A 15435-nucleotide genomic window follows, 5' to 3' on the forward strand; every position below is an offset into this window, starting at 1 on the left:
TTCAAGAATGTATATTATTTTAGAGCTAAGTGAGAATCTCTTTACTCTAAAATATGCTGGAGGCCTTAGGTCTTGAAATTTCCAAAGACAACAGATAGAAATGATTTTTAATGTTTCAATAATCAAAATGTGAAAAATTGTCCGGGGTATCCTAAAGATATTTTCAAAGTAGCAAGATTCACTTTTTAAAAATTCCATCATATCGAGTAACTAAACACATTGACAGTTGTTGAAAATAGAAAAGGTATTGAATTCCATAACAAGTAAGAGTTGAAGAATCGCAAGAATTCATCTTAAATATGCATTTTCAGCACAATTCAAGACAAATACAACATAAAAAATGAAAGTTAAACCCAATTGAACTTTGTCAATGCACTACATCACCAATTGTGAATATAAACAGAAGAAATTGTTACCGAATTTCTAAGACTAATAAAGGAATGAAAATTTCATTCAACGAAGAAACAAATATCCTCTAAATTATTATTATGAAGAAATCATAACCGAAAATTGCTTTTATATTTAGAAACAAATAAAAATTATAATGATTCCTTGACTAGAAGAAAATAGTTTTCTGATAAGAAATCCTTTTCGAAAAGTTCGACACTAGTGTATATTTCTCAAAAATAAAATATGGTGGGTGCGCTCCAAGGAAGAAGAAGCTTCGATCATTAGAAATCATCGGAAGAAACCACCAATCCAATATAAATCATTATCGAATAAGTTCAGTTTCAAAGAGAGTCATACATTCAAATTACTCCTATACGCAACCTTATTCAAAACTCTTGCTCTTACTAAAATGATTTGGCATGATCTTATCGTCTAACGAAATTGAATAAATAAAATGTAGAAAAATCAAACTTGTAGATATTCGAGGAATTCAACCAACATTGCATCACGAGATGATTGTAATTTTTTTAAGCGGACGACTCACCATAAAAGAAGTGGAGACCCAATTCGCGGAAGAGAAGAGTAAGGGGATCATTTTTTCCTGTCAAATTTGAATGGGTAAGTACCAAAATTTTTCACGTCACCACACTGACCACTCGAAGCGAAGATCACCACGTTACTATGGCCCGACTACCTACAACTTTCTGGTGGTGCGCATCTCCATGTGCCTAGTACTTGAGCCTTGAACAATCAACAGTTTCCCGTGTAGTGTAGTTGCCTTTATTGACGTACGTCGTATTTGAACTCGTACTAAACGCATCAACTAAACATCATATTATAGTGCCGGAGTCAAGGAAAAGTGTATCATGCACACGTAAGCTGATTGAACGAAGGAGTCAAAGGGACATTTTTCACCTAGCAAATACCCTGGTATCAATTATTCATTGATTCATAAACACTTGCTCTGCTAGGTGATTGTTAATTAGCTATCTACGCAATGAATTAAGATTCGGAAAGGTTCAAGGCTCAATTAAAAAGTTCAGCACAAGAAATGTAAATAAGCGGCGCACTGTTAAAGAACTAACTGGATAAAATTATATCTAATAAAAATTACCTATACAGAGGGTCCCGCAAAGACCACGTCAAACCGAGGGAGAATGTAGATCAAAGGATACCTCACCTGCTATGACAAAATTCCCATTATAAAAGTCTAACATGTATAAATGTTTAAAGCTCTAATTTCACAAGATTAGATCTTTAAGAGTTTTTAGAGTGTTGAGCGAGAAATCAATTTCAAATGAAGGCTTTTCCAATAAGAGATTTTGATTTCATTTTGATATAAAAAACGAGTGCATTTCAAGAAAAATCAATGGATGTTTATTTAATTGTAAACAGGAAGGTATGCTATGTAATCGAAAAAAAATTTTTGACGACATCATTTACTCATATCTATAATGTGAGAAAAAGAGGTTTTATAACGAAGTTTGAACCAAATTACTCGAAATAATTTTTTTTATTACCAATTCGATTGTTCTTATCTTATACTGGGTGTTCCCGAATTGGAGTAACGAAGGAAAATGAGAGATTCCTTGGATGATTTTAAAGATGAAATGGCCCATTAACATCAACCCACAATAGCTTTGTTTTCGAGATACAGGGTGTATCATGTCTTACTTTTTTGTGATGCTTAACCAATTTATCGAATCTTTATGGACCTTCGCCATAGAGTTGGTCAACAAATACTTAAACCTATAATTAATTTATCACAGCTACCTAAATGGATCTTTATAATAATTTGGATTTTTCTGGGAATTACTATAGAGAACTGTTTGAATTTTTTTCTCGAAATCGATTGCAGATACGACAAAACTACAACAAACCAAAAAGTGTAGTACTGAACCAGAGTTTCTTTTTGAATTTTTCTAAACTACCAGTTGTTCACAAAAAAAAAAACACTGGAGGAAAGAAGAGGGCACTCTTCCAGAAAAAATTCACCCTGTAGATTTGCATTCAAAATTAGGATATCAGATGATGAAAATTTTAAATTGGAATATCTATGCCAATCCAAGTTAAATATCTTGTGAAGGGAAGGTGCTATGGGAGAAAAACTTGAACTTTAACACCTGTATTGTAAACAAATCGATTGCGGATTCATGTTTTAGGACTCATCTTCTCTTGAGATGGTCCGAGAAATCTGTCATTTTCATTTGTGCCGTCAATTTACGAACACCCTGTAGATATAGTCAATCCAAAACTGAGATCTTCACAAATAAATTCCAATCTGAATGAAACACAATAAATTGTACAACACAGCCCGGACAATTTTTCTATGCGAATTACATAGTTCTGTTCTTTGATAACTACAGTATTGACATTTTGTGACGATAATGATACAAAAAACCTAAAACAACCGATGCATACCGATGACGAATGCAAAAAACACAGATGGCAAATAAGGGGTGATGCCGAGAAAGCGGATAGATTCGATTTTTTACTAACGTGTCGACTTCAAAGTAAACTAAAATGATAATTATTGATTCATTTTATGGAGAAATTTTCATTTTTCGTCTTTGCGTGATATCTGAAATTTTATATTTTAGAAATCTTGGGGGGGGGGGGGTTAATCTGGACCACTGATTTGCCTGTAAGCTTAGAACATTAATAATCTATTATCTATATTCGAAGCCTGTAAGGGTACATAGTACATCAAATTGACGCTGGTTGACGGCTACCGTCGGCTATCGATGTGGAGGATCCAGATTTTCGTCAAGACTCGATCATTCGATCATCGATGAATTCGAAGCATCCATGTTCGAACAAGATAAAGATCAGAGTTATCAACCTTAGACTTATATAATGTAAGTTATCAACGAATAAGATTGAAATTGCTATTTTATATCTAAATGCGAAGTTTCATCTGGATCGAATGCGCAGTTTTGAAATTATTAGGAAAACAAACCGGCAATTTTTATAGAGCACCTTGTCAGAATTTGCCTATTAATGATTTTAACCAATCATCAGAGATTCGAACCTACATTCAAAGTTTCTTAGTTTTTCTGTTCGAGAGTTATCGCCATTACGGACGGACAGAATTTAATTCGACCACGGATTCGTCTTCAGTCGAAACATATCGTTTTACCATTCCATGTTCAAAATTCGAAAATCACAGACATCGATAACAAAAGACAGTGGCGTATCCAAGAGGGGGGAGGGGTAAGGGGGATATATCCCCCCCCAGAAGGAATATCCATTATATGTAACAACCTTATATATTACAATAGTAAGCAAAATTCTTTGGAAAACTTCTTCAAAAGAAGGAAAAATTGAAATTTTTTTTCTTTATCCCCCCCCAAGGCTTATGTCTGGGTACGTCACTGCTAAAAGATAGACAAACATTTTTATGGGTGTTTGTTTGAACAAATGAAAGATAATCGTGCTGATTTTTTCGCCATGTAACTTTATTCAACCTTGCCTAAATATTTCGAACTTCTAGGAAATAAATGAAGCATGAGTATTTATATGTTATAATTTTCTTAATTGAATAAAATAAAAGACTAATATAGGTGTTTCTAAAGAAGAGCAACAGGAACAAGAAAATATCAAGTAATAATATACCTAGGTACTATCATTGTACCTATAAAGATGACTATCCAAAAACGATATTATCAATTCTAAAGAAAATATCTCTGCATATAGGTACTTCAAATATATTCATTGTGTGATGTTAATATTCCTACATATATCAACAATGTTGATATTTTAATATAAATCATAGACTTTCACAAATACCAGGAACTTCACCTTAATGCTGAGCTGTGGGTTGTGTTACATTTTCATTTAATACAAAATTGATAATCAAAGCCTTGGATAGGTGTTTCATATGTAGGTATCTAACCTCGAAATAATATAGATCTGAGAGCAAAAACCAAAAGCCATCAAAAGGGCACTAAGACAGTAGTAAAAATTTTAAGATGTTATTAAATAATCTAAACCTATATCTATTCACAATTGAATCGATTTTCGCCAAAATTCCCAACATATCGCAATACCATTGAAAATTAGAGTATTCTTATTACTGCAACTACTTACCTCTCCAAAATATGAATGAATAAATTATTTCAGTTATGTACCAATTTAAAAATTATTCAAGAACTACACTGGCACATCGATTCAACGGAACAGAAACTTCTAAGCATGCAGATAAAAATTTGTGTTGTCAAATATAGTAATATTTGATGTATTAAAAAATTAATTTATATCGTTATATACTAGTAAAAGTAAGAATTTCATTAGAGGGCTAAAATCTCACATTGATTCTTTTATTTTATTACGGTATATCTTACTCCAAAAAGTATCTCTAGAGATAAGATATAGGCAGATAATTATGACGTGTAATGTAAAGTGCAGTCTCTAGTAAGTACAAAGCCAAAAAATTTATTGTCCTTATCTGTCAAATGTCTACTCCACTGTATGATTGTTTGCCTACCTGTAGAGCACAGAATATCAAATACATCAAGCTGACAGATCAAGATCTAATTATACATTGTACTTCATTTTATTCATTATTATTATTTATTGACCCCTCGGGCGGCTATGGAAAATCGAAATTAATTGTATATTGGCACAGTATATCGACAAAATATATATTTTATCTACGATTAATGTTCTCAAATTAATATGGTATTAATGTGTACATAATGTGGCCTAAACCTATCTATATAAATCAAATGTTACATATTTTTCCTATATAATTTCGAATTGAAAAAAAAGACTACTATTTGAAACATTGTTTTATTTAAAAAATAATTGAATGTTAAATACTTCTTATTAATAATTTTCAATTAATCTACGGTAACAATAGACATGTAAACTATGTTTTTCTTTATACTTCAATGTTGAAAAAGTACTTCACAGACATAGCATCAGACCTCTTCAGACATTATTCATTGACATATTGACAACATTCTACTGATTCTTGGAAAAAAATACACTAAGTTTGTTCCATTCTTAAAATCCTGAATTTGAAGCAACCAGGTTTGTACCAACACATATATACCCAGTCCTTTTTTTGCTATTTTTTTAATAGACAATTCATCCGTAACTAGGTCCTTGAACAAAATTTTATTATCCATTGGAATTGGTGATTTATGATAATTAAAATGAAATATTTTTCACAATAAGGAATATCAAGGATTAATACTGAGATATACTTCTTCCTACCTTGTAGTATCCTCCAAAAGGGGAATTATTTTGTGACATACTCCTTAGATAAATCACATGAGTTCCATTGAGTATCCTAGTATAAACAATTCACCGCATTATTTTGTTCTGAAGTTACAGGCTCACTTTGAATAATTCGTAATCTACATTTAAGCAATTACATATTTTTAGTAGTCGTGACCACATTGTGATGTTTAAAATTAAAGATTTATGGTAATTTTTAAATCACTGTAGAAAAAACTTATGAATGAAAATGATTTTATCTAATTTTGAAAAACTTATGATATACTCATACAGATATGATAATATAATATTGATACTCACTAATAATACCTGCTGTGAGTCGATATTATTCATTCAGGAATGACACCTAATCCTTCTAAGTTGTAATTCTGAGCTTCAGTCAACATACTTTTGGAACCGTTCCCTTTACTGAAAAATCTTTTTTTTTTTCACATTCTGAACTTCTGTAATATGTTGCTGCTTCTTTTAATAAGTTGAGAGAGATTTCCTTTAGTTGTGAATTTTTGACTTCGAGCATTGGAATTATAGATTGGGTTTCAGGATCATACACCTATTCTATTCTACATGAACAATGAACGAAACCGTATCTTGTTCGTATTCATTGCTTTTATATCCTAGTTATATCACAGACAACTATCAGTTTTGGTTTTATGTACATCAGGCCGTTTATTTTCAAACTCCAGTGTTGTTGTTGTTGTTTCTGACAGTATCATGGTATCACAGATTAATATGATGTTTTACCAGTGTCCACAGATGGCACCTGCGAAATAAACATTCACATGAAGCTTAAAATTATTATTTTATTATTATTTACTTGCACGATTATTCTATATTGACATGCAAAATCTCAACCAGATCGGATCTATAATCATGAAATTATTAGGTATGAAATACCTATTTCTTTTCCAAAATTTTTCTTGAATTTTCTGTAATGGCGCGGTCAACATGAATATTCCCTTAAATTCTAAAATTGTTATTTTATATTTACAAATCAACTTGTGTGATCTGTTTTGTTGCAGAATTATTGGATAGGTATTTATTTCTCAAAGTTTTTCTTGAATTTCCTATAGTTCCGAATTTGTGATATTCTTCAATTTTATATAGTTCTGGTTGAGCGATGAAAATTTTCACGAGGCTTCAGTCATTCTAAATTCAAATGCAAATTTTCATCATGATAAAACCTGAATTTTCGAAATATAACAACTGTTATATAGAAAATCGTCAATCAGTTTGAAATTTATATATCATTTATTAGATATGTATACCCATTTCAAGATAAATACTTACTGTAAAATGAAAAAATAAGGAAAATAAAAATTCACTTTATTATCCATTAGTCAGCATTTTTTTATATTACATTTTTCCAAAATATATTCTGTCATTTCATAGATTTGTATGTTCAAATAAAACCTAAAATATATGGATTGATCAATTACTCTTACAGTTTGTGCACGTGGAATGTTGTTTCGAAGGGTTTTTATTATTCTTGAATGCTGAAATTTAAATAATAATTGTTATTCAAAAAACAGACAATTTTTCATTTTTTTTGGTGGTAAATCAGTAGTGAAATTGCTTACATAAAATGTCAGAAGCAACTACTATTTTTTTTTGGTTCGAAAGTTCATTCTTAATACCATCATCAAAAGTAAGAACTGCAACCCTTGCAAATAATTTATCAATATTTTCGCCACTTTTTGATGATACTGGCCAATATTCCGCATTTAAAGCTTTCGCCATATTCACTGCATTCAATTCAGAGTTTTTATAAGCGAATCCACCCTAAAAATATCTTCGCATTATTTATTGTTAATTGAAGTTTTAAGTTTGATACCAGTAAGTCTTTTTTCGTTCCTACTAAAAACACATAAGGCAGCATGTCTCCACAAGTTTGCATTGCATCCAGAAACCATCTTCGAGTATTTGTTAGAGTTTCTGGCTTAGATAAATCAAAAACAACAATAACAACTAAAAACAGAAAACAATTAAAAATGTGGTAGGATTTGGTAAAAGGATAAGTTACCATGTGAATTTCTGTAGTAGGACTGGGCTATGCTTTTGAATCGTTCTTGGCCCGCCGTATCCCATCTATAAGATATAATAATAATAATAACGAGTGTTATTGAATATAGGAATAAAAATAATTTGATTTGTTGAATATTTCATTCCTGTTGATAATCAAAATCCTATCAATCAGGATTTAAAAATTTAAAATGATTCGTTTGACTTCTGTCTAAACAATTCAAAATATTAATTACAAGAAAAGAGAAATCCACATCTCAAAAAAATTAAGTCTAAAGCGCATCCACCATTTCAATCTAAGAAAATAAAGTATGCAATTATAAACAAAAATTTTCAATTATTTTCATTGCGGCTTTTTTTAAATGGAATATTCATTGAACCCCTCTTCTCCCTCCAAAAAAATACATAGAAAGTTTATATTTATCATTTCAATTTTACTCACATCTGCAAATTGTATGGTATCCCTAAAATATAAAATCTTTCCATTTCGAAATCAACTCCTATAGTAGATTTGTAAGAACTATCAAACATTTTCCTGCAAAATCTGATAAAACTATTGGTATTTTTGTAAGTGAAATATTTTCAATATTTACCTGTTAACTATGGATGTTTTTCCAACAGACACATCACCAACTATTATGATTTTGCAAACCTTCATATCGGTTGAAATTTTATATTTCGAATTTCCGTCATAGCACATTTTCTTAGTAATTTCACTGAAATCCAGTTTATAATAAGGGGTGCAACACATTTCATAAGGTTTCACGAAATCATCAATAATTCTATCTTTTGGCGCTGGAAGTTGCATTGTGCATCCTAGTGGTACGACCAATATATTTCTGATTTTAATGATCCACTGGATATTTTATTGTTTTTTTATCACATACCTAGCATTGAAAAGGAACGTAGGTGGACTGAAATAACTGAATATGAAATAGGTAGTACGCATTTGTTTGTATGCAAGTTTATCGTGAAAAAGCAGGTGTTATCGGGGTAATTGACGAATACGTTGGAATAAAAATTTTTAATGACAATTAATTGCAAATATTGTCATTTAAATATATCTTATTTCTAATTACAACTTAATATTCTTATTGTTCATTGAAAAAAAAACGACAAAAAATAATTTGCTTCGTCTGAGAAGGAAACCACATAATTATTGAGAAGAAAACCTGATAATTTGTTTCCATAGAAAAAAATAGAGAGTACTTTCTGTAGTCAAATCCGCCATCTTCGTAAAGCTGGTTCCTTCTTTTTGGTTAAACAGCAACGATGGCACCATCAAAGCCAAAATCGAGTGAAAAGCCCGGTAAGATAATTATCTTAATTTTGTTCAACTTGGTATTGATTATTTACTCTAAACATACAATCTATTACATTCTTTTTAAATATTAATATGTCACATTTAGATTTCGAACTACTAGTGACCACGCGGATGAACACGTTTTCAGTAACAATATTCAATTTTAAGAATGGATAGTTTTTAATGATGATTACCATTTGTGAGAATCTCTTTGATATTTCTTATGAAAACATTAGTGCATTTCTGATACATTTCAGCACTTGTGTTGGATTAATGTAGTTTTAATTGTTTTTTCATCAATCTTTTATTTTCAGCATCTGCGGCAAAGAAGGAGGAAAAAAAGAAACCAGCTTCGGCTGGTTCCTCCAAAACCCCGGCACCTGCACCCAAGGCTGCCACAAAAACTTCCGCGAGTGCTACTTCTGCTAAAGCAGCAACTAAACCAGCTGCAAAAGCATCCAAAACTTCTGCCAAGCCTGCTTCCGCTAAAGGTTTGTTTTTTGTTTTTGCAACATTCTTTCTTGTTGTACCATGACTAAATTTTTAATTTTTGAAGGTGAATTATAAATATTGTATTTTCCAGGAACAAAAGCAGCAGCCAAACCTGTTGCCAAAGGTGCAGCCAAAAAAACCCAAGGACAGAAGTCCATGGAAAAGGTTACATCTAAAGCTGCTCTTACTAAACCTAAAAAGAATGTAGGACTCAAACAGCAACCTAAACAGGATAAACAGAAAAAGGCTGCAATCAAAGCTGCTGAAGTTAAAAAGGCTGAACGTGCCCAAAAAAAGGTAAATGATGAAGTATCTGACGGCATCTGCCTTAACAACATATAAAAACCTTAATTATATAAGACTAGGTTGAAATTAAACTGTTTATGTAGAATCACCACTCAAATGCAAATCTTTAGAGGATCGAATTATCTGAACCCTTCATCTAAATAAATTAACTAACAACATTGACACCATAATAAAATACATGTAATATACAGTTCGGCCGTTGAAAGCCCAAATAATGAATGAGTTAACACTCGGAACCAAAGGCTTATGATTTGACGTTAATGTTGGTTTATGTTTTATTCTATTTTTTAAATGAAAATTAATAATAATCCTTTATTTAGTACATATAATAATACACTATCAATATGATTTTTTTTATTACTAATGAATTTTTGAAAGTATTATCATTATTTCTATCTTAGTAACACACCTGTTTATTTAAAATGATGAAACTTTTTATGTGAGAATCTCTTTGACAAAGGATGAAATCATTTAATCAAGTTCTGATACATTATCTGAAATTATAATTTGATTATTTTTTTGTTATTTGTTTTTCAATAGCGTGTTTTTATTTCAGGTTATTAAAGGATCAAGTGGAACTAGGGTACGTAAAATCCGCACCTCAGTGCACTTCCACAGGCCTAAGACATTCAGGCCACCAAGGAATCCAAAATACCCAAGGAAATCCGTACCAACTAGGAGCCGTATGGATGCCTTTAACATCATTAAATATCCATTGACCACAGAAGCCGCAATGAAAAAAATTGAAGACAATAACACCCTTGTATTTTTAGTTCACACTAAAGCAAATAAAAATCACATCAAGCAGTCTGTCAAAAAACTATACGACATCAATGTTGCTAAAGTCAACACTCTGATCAGACCTGATGGTAAGAAGAAGGCTTATGTAAGATTGGCCAGAGATTATGATGCTTTAGACGTAGCCAACAAAATTGGAATAATATAAGTTTGTTTGATCTCTGAATGTTTGTTTTATACGATGATGTTGTATGAATAAATTTTAGGGGAAAACAATAATTTCTTTCATTGATTTTTTTTATTTCATAATGACCTTAATATGTACAGGGTGACCCAAATTCGAAGCTCACTGAAAACAACTCGAGAATTATGACTTGGAAAATTACTTTAAGGATCCCTGATCTCTTTTTCTGAATAAGAAATCAGATCGTCAATATCTTCTTGAGTTAGAGGGCGTTTCTGAAAAAAATTTCTGTTTCAAATATATCTTGGTTTCTGTTCTATTTTGAAACTTATTTCAGGGTGTCTGAGTTCTAAATTTCTCCATATTTCTAAAACGTTGAGTGATTTTCGCGAGTATCATAATGAAACAAGAAAATAACTGAAAGAAACCTTTTCGAATATCTGGAACAGAAACAAAGAAATAGTATAACATTAAATGACATAAAAAATGTCAAAAATACAGCTAAATACAAATAAATAATGTTGCCATTATAATAATTTCAGATTATATTCTTTTCTGAAAATACTATCCTTTATCCAATGATAATATTATGGATCCTGGTCAAATTCTAACTCATTTAAATGTTGACATTGAGTTATATCTTCAATTTCTATTCGTACTTAAATTAACTTATGCTTTAGAACAATTGTCCCAAACTAATTTATTTTATAATCATCCTAATTTTTCATTGCCGTTAAGAAATTTTCTTTCGACTGCAAGCACAGCAACACAACTTTTAAATAATTTTTCGATTGAATCCGCATATGGTGTGTTTTTTTTTTGTTCATACGTAAACATTCCAAAGATGAACATTTTCTATTGAAAAATCAATTATTTCTCTTCTGACATCTGTCAGACGTTTATTTCGAATTATATCATGACGTCAATCTATTGTTAGCAAGAAAACACTGAAATTGTCTGTCACAAAAGTACGCTTTCCAAAGTGGAAATATTCAGCGAATTTGCATCACGTGATGAAAATGCACCAATAACTAGAAACATCGAGAATATCTTCTAGAATTTATTTATGTTCTGACGTGTAGCTTTTTACTTGGTGATACGTTATTATTCCAGAATTTCCTTGAATGTTGTAAGTGTAGTAAAAACAGCGAAGAAATACAGACGTTAAGTTGATCATTGATCGAATTGTATCGTCCCATATCAAGTGATAAGTGATTTGGTGTTTTGTTCAGTGAATTTGAAGTTACGACAAAATCACAAAATGACGCCTTCAGTACAATCTTTTCTGAATTCCTTCAATAACAAGTTGTAAGTATACTATAGATATGCAATACTTGATTATTAAACATCACTATAAAAAGTCAAGTCAATTTAATTGGTGGAAATTATTTTTTTAATGACTTTTGGCTTATCTCATTTTGAAGGTCATTCTGTTGCTCCATAACTATAACGATATCTACTCTCATACAGCTAGCTAATAATAATATGTGAATCACAAAAAAATTGACAATATTTTTTCTTTATAGGGAACCACCTGTAAGACAACATCTAAAAAATGTCTATGCTTGTCTTGCCATGTCTACAATTGCAGCTGCAATTGGGGCTTCATTGCATATTTACACTGATATTTTACAAGCTGGATTCTTATCAGCTATTGGTGGACTAATATTTTTTGTTTTACTTATGACAACATCCGATAATGGAGGAAAGGATATGCACTGGAGAGTTGGTTATCTTATGGGTTTCACATCACTCACAGGTATATTATCAACCGTGAGAGTTTTAGTATTGTTTTTACTGGATTATTTTTTTTTAGGTGTAGGAATGGGTCCACTCTTAGAACATGTGATAATTGTAGATCCCAGGATAATTGTAACAGCGCTAATTGGAACTAGTGTAGTATTTGTTTCCTTTACAATGTGTGCCTTGCTGGCTGAAAGAGGAAAATGGCTGTATTTGGGGGGACCTCTCATGACAGCAATGTCAACTTTAGTTATTCTCTCTTTTGCCAATTTGTTTTTCGGATCTTTTATGGTGTTCCAAGCACAATTGTATTTGGGTCTTTTTGCTATGTGCGGATTTGTTCTTTATGACACTCAAATCATAATTGAAAAATTTAGATTAGGAAACAAGGATTTCGTGGCACACTCTTTGGATCTTTTCATTGATTTTATTGGAATCTTCAGAAGACTGCTCATCATCTTAACCCAGAAGGTAACTTACTCTAGGTAACTCCATCCCATTTCCCTATCCATCAAGTGAAAATAATTCTATAAGAACAATACCGAGATCGAGCTAATTACAAAAAAGAATTGCACAACTTGACATATTCTTAGCTGAAAAAAAAATTTCTCTTATATTTTGAAAATGACAGATTTAGTATAAAATCTAATTCCCCATTATGAATCTGCAAATTCTGTTTGGATTATCTAAAATATTTGTGTAATTGCTACTTTAAATATCCCTTTGTTGTTTTATCAGAAAACTGAATTGTCATGCATTTTCCTGATAGATAAGCCGTAATTCCAAGGTTGAAATACTAATTACCTTAAAGCAATTTCAGATAAATATATGTTGTACAGCAAGTTGTAACACAATTGAAAAGTTTACAATGGATGAACAAATTAATAAATAATCGGGACAATACATATTTTTTTTTTAATTTTATTTATGAATAAATTATAATCATGAGAATCATGTCTGATGAACTTGATTATTTAGGTAAACTAACCTTGCCCTCTGCAATTAACTAAAATCTTTCGATATTTGTTTTATATAATGCTAATCCTTGATTTTCTGTTTTAGGAACAGGCATCTGAGAAGAAGCGCAGACAATGATGAAAAAACTTATTATTGATGTAAAAACACTGTCTCTTGATGTAACTTCTGTTCCAATACAGTCATTTTTTTCTACACCATTTTTCATTGAACAACTATGGTATTCATTTGTAGATATTTGTTATTAAAATTGAGATTTTAGGTGAAAGACTGATTTGATGAAATGTCTATGGGATGTGGAGAAAAAGAGAAAATTTTTTTCAAATGTGAACTTTCAAAGGAATGTCTTTTAATGTTGAGAGCTTAGTTAGTTGTTGAATAAAATATTTCTTTTTGTAGAACATTTTTATACTCCATACCCATTAGTTTGATCACTTTGGGATATAACAATGCATTATAATAGGATCTCCCCAATGAATAAATTTCAGGAAGATCACGCAATTTTGATAAGTCATCGAATATATGAAAAAAGTGTATTTTCAAGAAATAGAATTATAGCTTACTATATTTTCTTTTGGAAAAAAGCCATATAAATTATTTTACCAACCACCTTATATGAGTGGAATAAGCAATTTCATTTGGGGTTTATTTACCTTCAGTCGCTTCGTTAGAGTGTCATTTTTCATTTCCAATGAATTCTATTCAACTCTTATCGTTTCTTTGCAGTCATTCTTAAACATACTCGAAGGCATTAGGAGTGTCAGAAACAGAAGCAATAATTTATTTATCCTAATATTTTGTGAGTGTGGTGGATTTACATCAGAAATGAATTATTAAATCTGAAAAAACCTGATGGTTAGGTTAGGTTTAGAATGATATTATTCATTCTAAACTTGATAAAGACATTTTTAATTCCGCTGAACAATCTGACTATGAAAATCTTCAGTATTAAAAAAAATCTACAAAGGACCCCGCACGTTTCTTATGGGAAATGGCTTTCAGTGAATTTGGCTGAATTTTTGGTATGTTGTAGTTCTTGATAAACTGATCAGAAGTGTCCATAGCCAAAAAGCTCAAAAATGGACAGTTTTCGAGATATGGAGCTTTGAAAATGGATTTTTTGCAATTTTCAGGGTTTTTGCTCATCAATCAAGGAGCTCTCATTTCTGCGTTGGGATGGAATTTGGATGTTCGGCGGCCAGAACCCGACTAAGAAATGATTTTCCTTGGTTATATTAGGCACCGCCATCGATAATTTTTTATACACTGCTCCACATTGTCTATGAAATGAGATACAAAATCCAAGATCTTCCATACATCTTTTCATGCCAGAAGATAACGCCAGAATAATTCACATAACCGAGAAACGACTTATTGTGAGATTTTTTTAAGAGAGACCATAATAACTGAATCCTCATATATCTGATGTCCAATAATATCAAATATGTTAGCCAAAATGTTCATAACCAGGCACCGCAAGCTGTAATGGGAGAAAATGGGAAAATCATAATCATATTATTTTAAATTGTTTTTTGTTTATTATCATTATTTTTATTATTATTGTTATGAATGTTACTCTCATTATATTGTTTTTGATTGATCTACTCATTCATTTTGCCAACGATCATATTATTAGATAGTATTCATTCGTATGTATGAAGTGAAAGTTCATTAAAAAAAAATAGTATTTTCAAGAATTCGTGAATTTCTCCCAACCAGAAATGAGAGCTCCTCCATTGATGAGCAAAAACCCCGAAAATCGCAAAAAATCCATTTTCAAAGCTCAATATCTCGAAAACTGTCCATTTTTGAGCTTTTTGGCTATGGACACTTCTGATCAGTTTATCAAGAACTACAACATATCAAAAATTCAGCCAAATTCACGGAAAGCCATTTCCCATATAAAACGTGCGGGGTCTTTTAAGAGAAATAAGTTAGCTTCAAAATAGTTGACTACAGTAATGTATGGATAATCTGAAGTACCCTATAATTCGAACGACCCAATTGGTAAAATGATATGTATAATCCAAACGGAAGAATG

The 15435-nt window shown here is 31.1% G+C and overlaps 4 protein-coding genes and 1 long non-coding RNA gene across 7 annotated transcripts in view; 2 read left to right on the forward strand and 3 right to left on the reverse strand.

The window, feature by feature from the left end:
- The window catches only part of LOC123681041 (NADPH--cytochrome P450 reductase), a 32295-nt gene extending 27604 nt beyond the window's left edge, over positions 1-4691 (reverse strand). The window contains exon 1 of one of the 2 annotated variants that reach the window (XM_045619229.1): positions 4480-4691. Coding sequence is in view for 1 of the 2 variants with exons in the window: in XM_045619228.1 (XP_045475184.1) it covers positions 935-985 (51 nt within the window). In the remaining variant the exon portion in view is untranslated. Of the gene's footprint in view, positions 1-934; positions 1193-4479 lie in introns of those variants that run through there. The other variant, XM_045619228.1, reaches the window with a different exon arrangement.
- Positions 4692-4961: 270 nt separating this feature from the next.
- LOC123681042 lies at positions 4962-6667 on the reverse strand. Its single transcript, XR_006747594.1, has 3 exons — positions 5935-6667; positions 5611-5753; positions 4962-5498 (listed from the first exon to the last, which is right to left on the reverse strand). It is a non-coding gene; the product is annotated as an uncharacterized LOC123681042 (long non-coding RNA).
- Positions 6668-6940: 273 nt separating this feature from the next.
- On the reverse strand, positions 6941-8769 carry LOC123681045 (ras-related protein Rab-36). The gene is made up of 6 exons (XM_045619231.1): positions 8247-8769; positions 8096-8197; positions 7655-7719; positions 7466-7599; positions 7212-7413; positions 6941-7127 (listed from the first exon to the last, which is right to left on the reverse strand). The coding sequence occupies exons 1-6, from the start codon at positions 8459-8461 to the stop codon at positions 7063-7065; spliced, it is 783 nt and encodes a 260-aa protein (XP_045475187.1). The 5' UTR covers positions 8462-8769; the 3' UTR covers positions 6941-7062.
- A 32-nt stretch (positions 8770-8801) lies between these two features.
- On the forward strand, positions 8802-10771 carry LOC123681044 (60S ribosomal protein L23a). Its single transcript, XM_045619230.1, has 4 exons — positions 8802-8962; positions 9271-9447; positions 9540-9745; positions 10311-10771. Exons 1-4 carry the CDS (start codon positions 8926-8928, stop codon positions 10698-10700), a joined length of 810 nt encoding a protein of 269 aa, XP_045475186.1. The 5' UTR covers positions 8802-8925; the 3' UTR covers positions 10701-10771.
- Positions 10772-11592: 821 nt separating this feature from the next.
- LOC123681046 (bax inhibitor 1-like) lies at positions 11593-13792 on the forward strand. Of its 2 annotated transcripts, none has more exons than XM_045619234.1 (4): positions 11593-11984; positions 12203-12435; positions 12493-12890; positions 13482-13792. In XM_045619234.1, the coding sequence occupies exons 1-4, from the start codon at positions 11938-11940 to the stop codon at positions 13512-13514; spliced, it is 711 nt and encodes a 236-aa protein (XP_045475190.1). In that variant the 5' UTR covers positions 11593-11937; the 3' UTR covers positions 13515-13792. The 2 variants fall into 2 exon arrangements, with proteins under 2 accessions (XP_045475190.1, XP_045475188.1); XM_045619232.1 differs by having other exon boundaries at positions 11680-11984; positions 12493-12904.
- Positions 13793-15435: the final 1643 nt, after the last annotated feature.

This window comes from Harmonia axyridis, chromosome 5 (assembly GCF_914767665.1).
Source record: "Harmonia axyridis chromosome 5, icHarAxyr1.1, whole genome shotgun sequence".
NCBI lineage: Eukaryota > Metazoa > Arthropoda > Insecta > Coleoptera > Coccinellidae > Harmonia > Harmonia axyridis.

Excerpts from the sequence above, each read along its gene's own strand:
- LOC123681045 (XM_045619231.1), bottom strand. The coding sequence starts at position 8,461 with ATGCAACTTCCAGCGCCAAAAGATAGAATTATTGATGATTTCGTGAAA. Across the intron at positions 7,414-7,465 it reads GAACGAAAAAAGACTTACTG|GGTGGATTCGCTTATAAAAA; the intron begins GTATCAAACTTA and ends AGATATTTTTAG. Across the intron at positions 7,128-7,211 it reads AGTTGCTTCTGACATTTTAT|CATTCAAGAATAATAAAAAC; the intron begins GTAAGCAATTTC and ends TTTAAATTTCAG.
- LOC123681044 (XM_045619230.1), top strand. The coding sequence starts at position 8,926 with ATGGCACCATCAAAGCCAAAATCGAGTGAAAAGCCCG. Across the intron at positions 9,448-9,539 it reads CAAGCCTGCTTCCGCTAAAG|GAACAAAAGCAGCAGCCAAA; the intron begins GTTTGTTTTTTG and ends TGTATTTTCCAG. Across the intron at positions 9,746-10,310 it reads CTGAACGTGCCCAAAAAAAG|GTTATTAAAGGATCAAGTGG; the intron begins GTAAATGATGAA and ends TTTTTATTTCAG.
- LOC123681046 (XM_045619232.1), top strand. The coding sequence starts at position 11,938 with ATGACGCCTTCAGTACAATCTTTTCTGAATTCCTTCAATAACAAGTT. Across the intron at positions 11,985-12,202 it reads AATTCCTTCAATAACAAGTT|GGAACCACCTGTAAGACAAC; the intron begins GTAAGTATACTA and ends TTTTCTTTATAG. Across the intron at positions 12,905-13,481 it reads CAGAAGGTAACTTACTCTAG|GAACAGGCATCTGAGAAGAA; the intron begins GTAACTCCATCC and ends TTTCTGTTTTAG.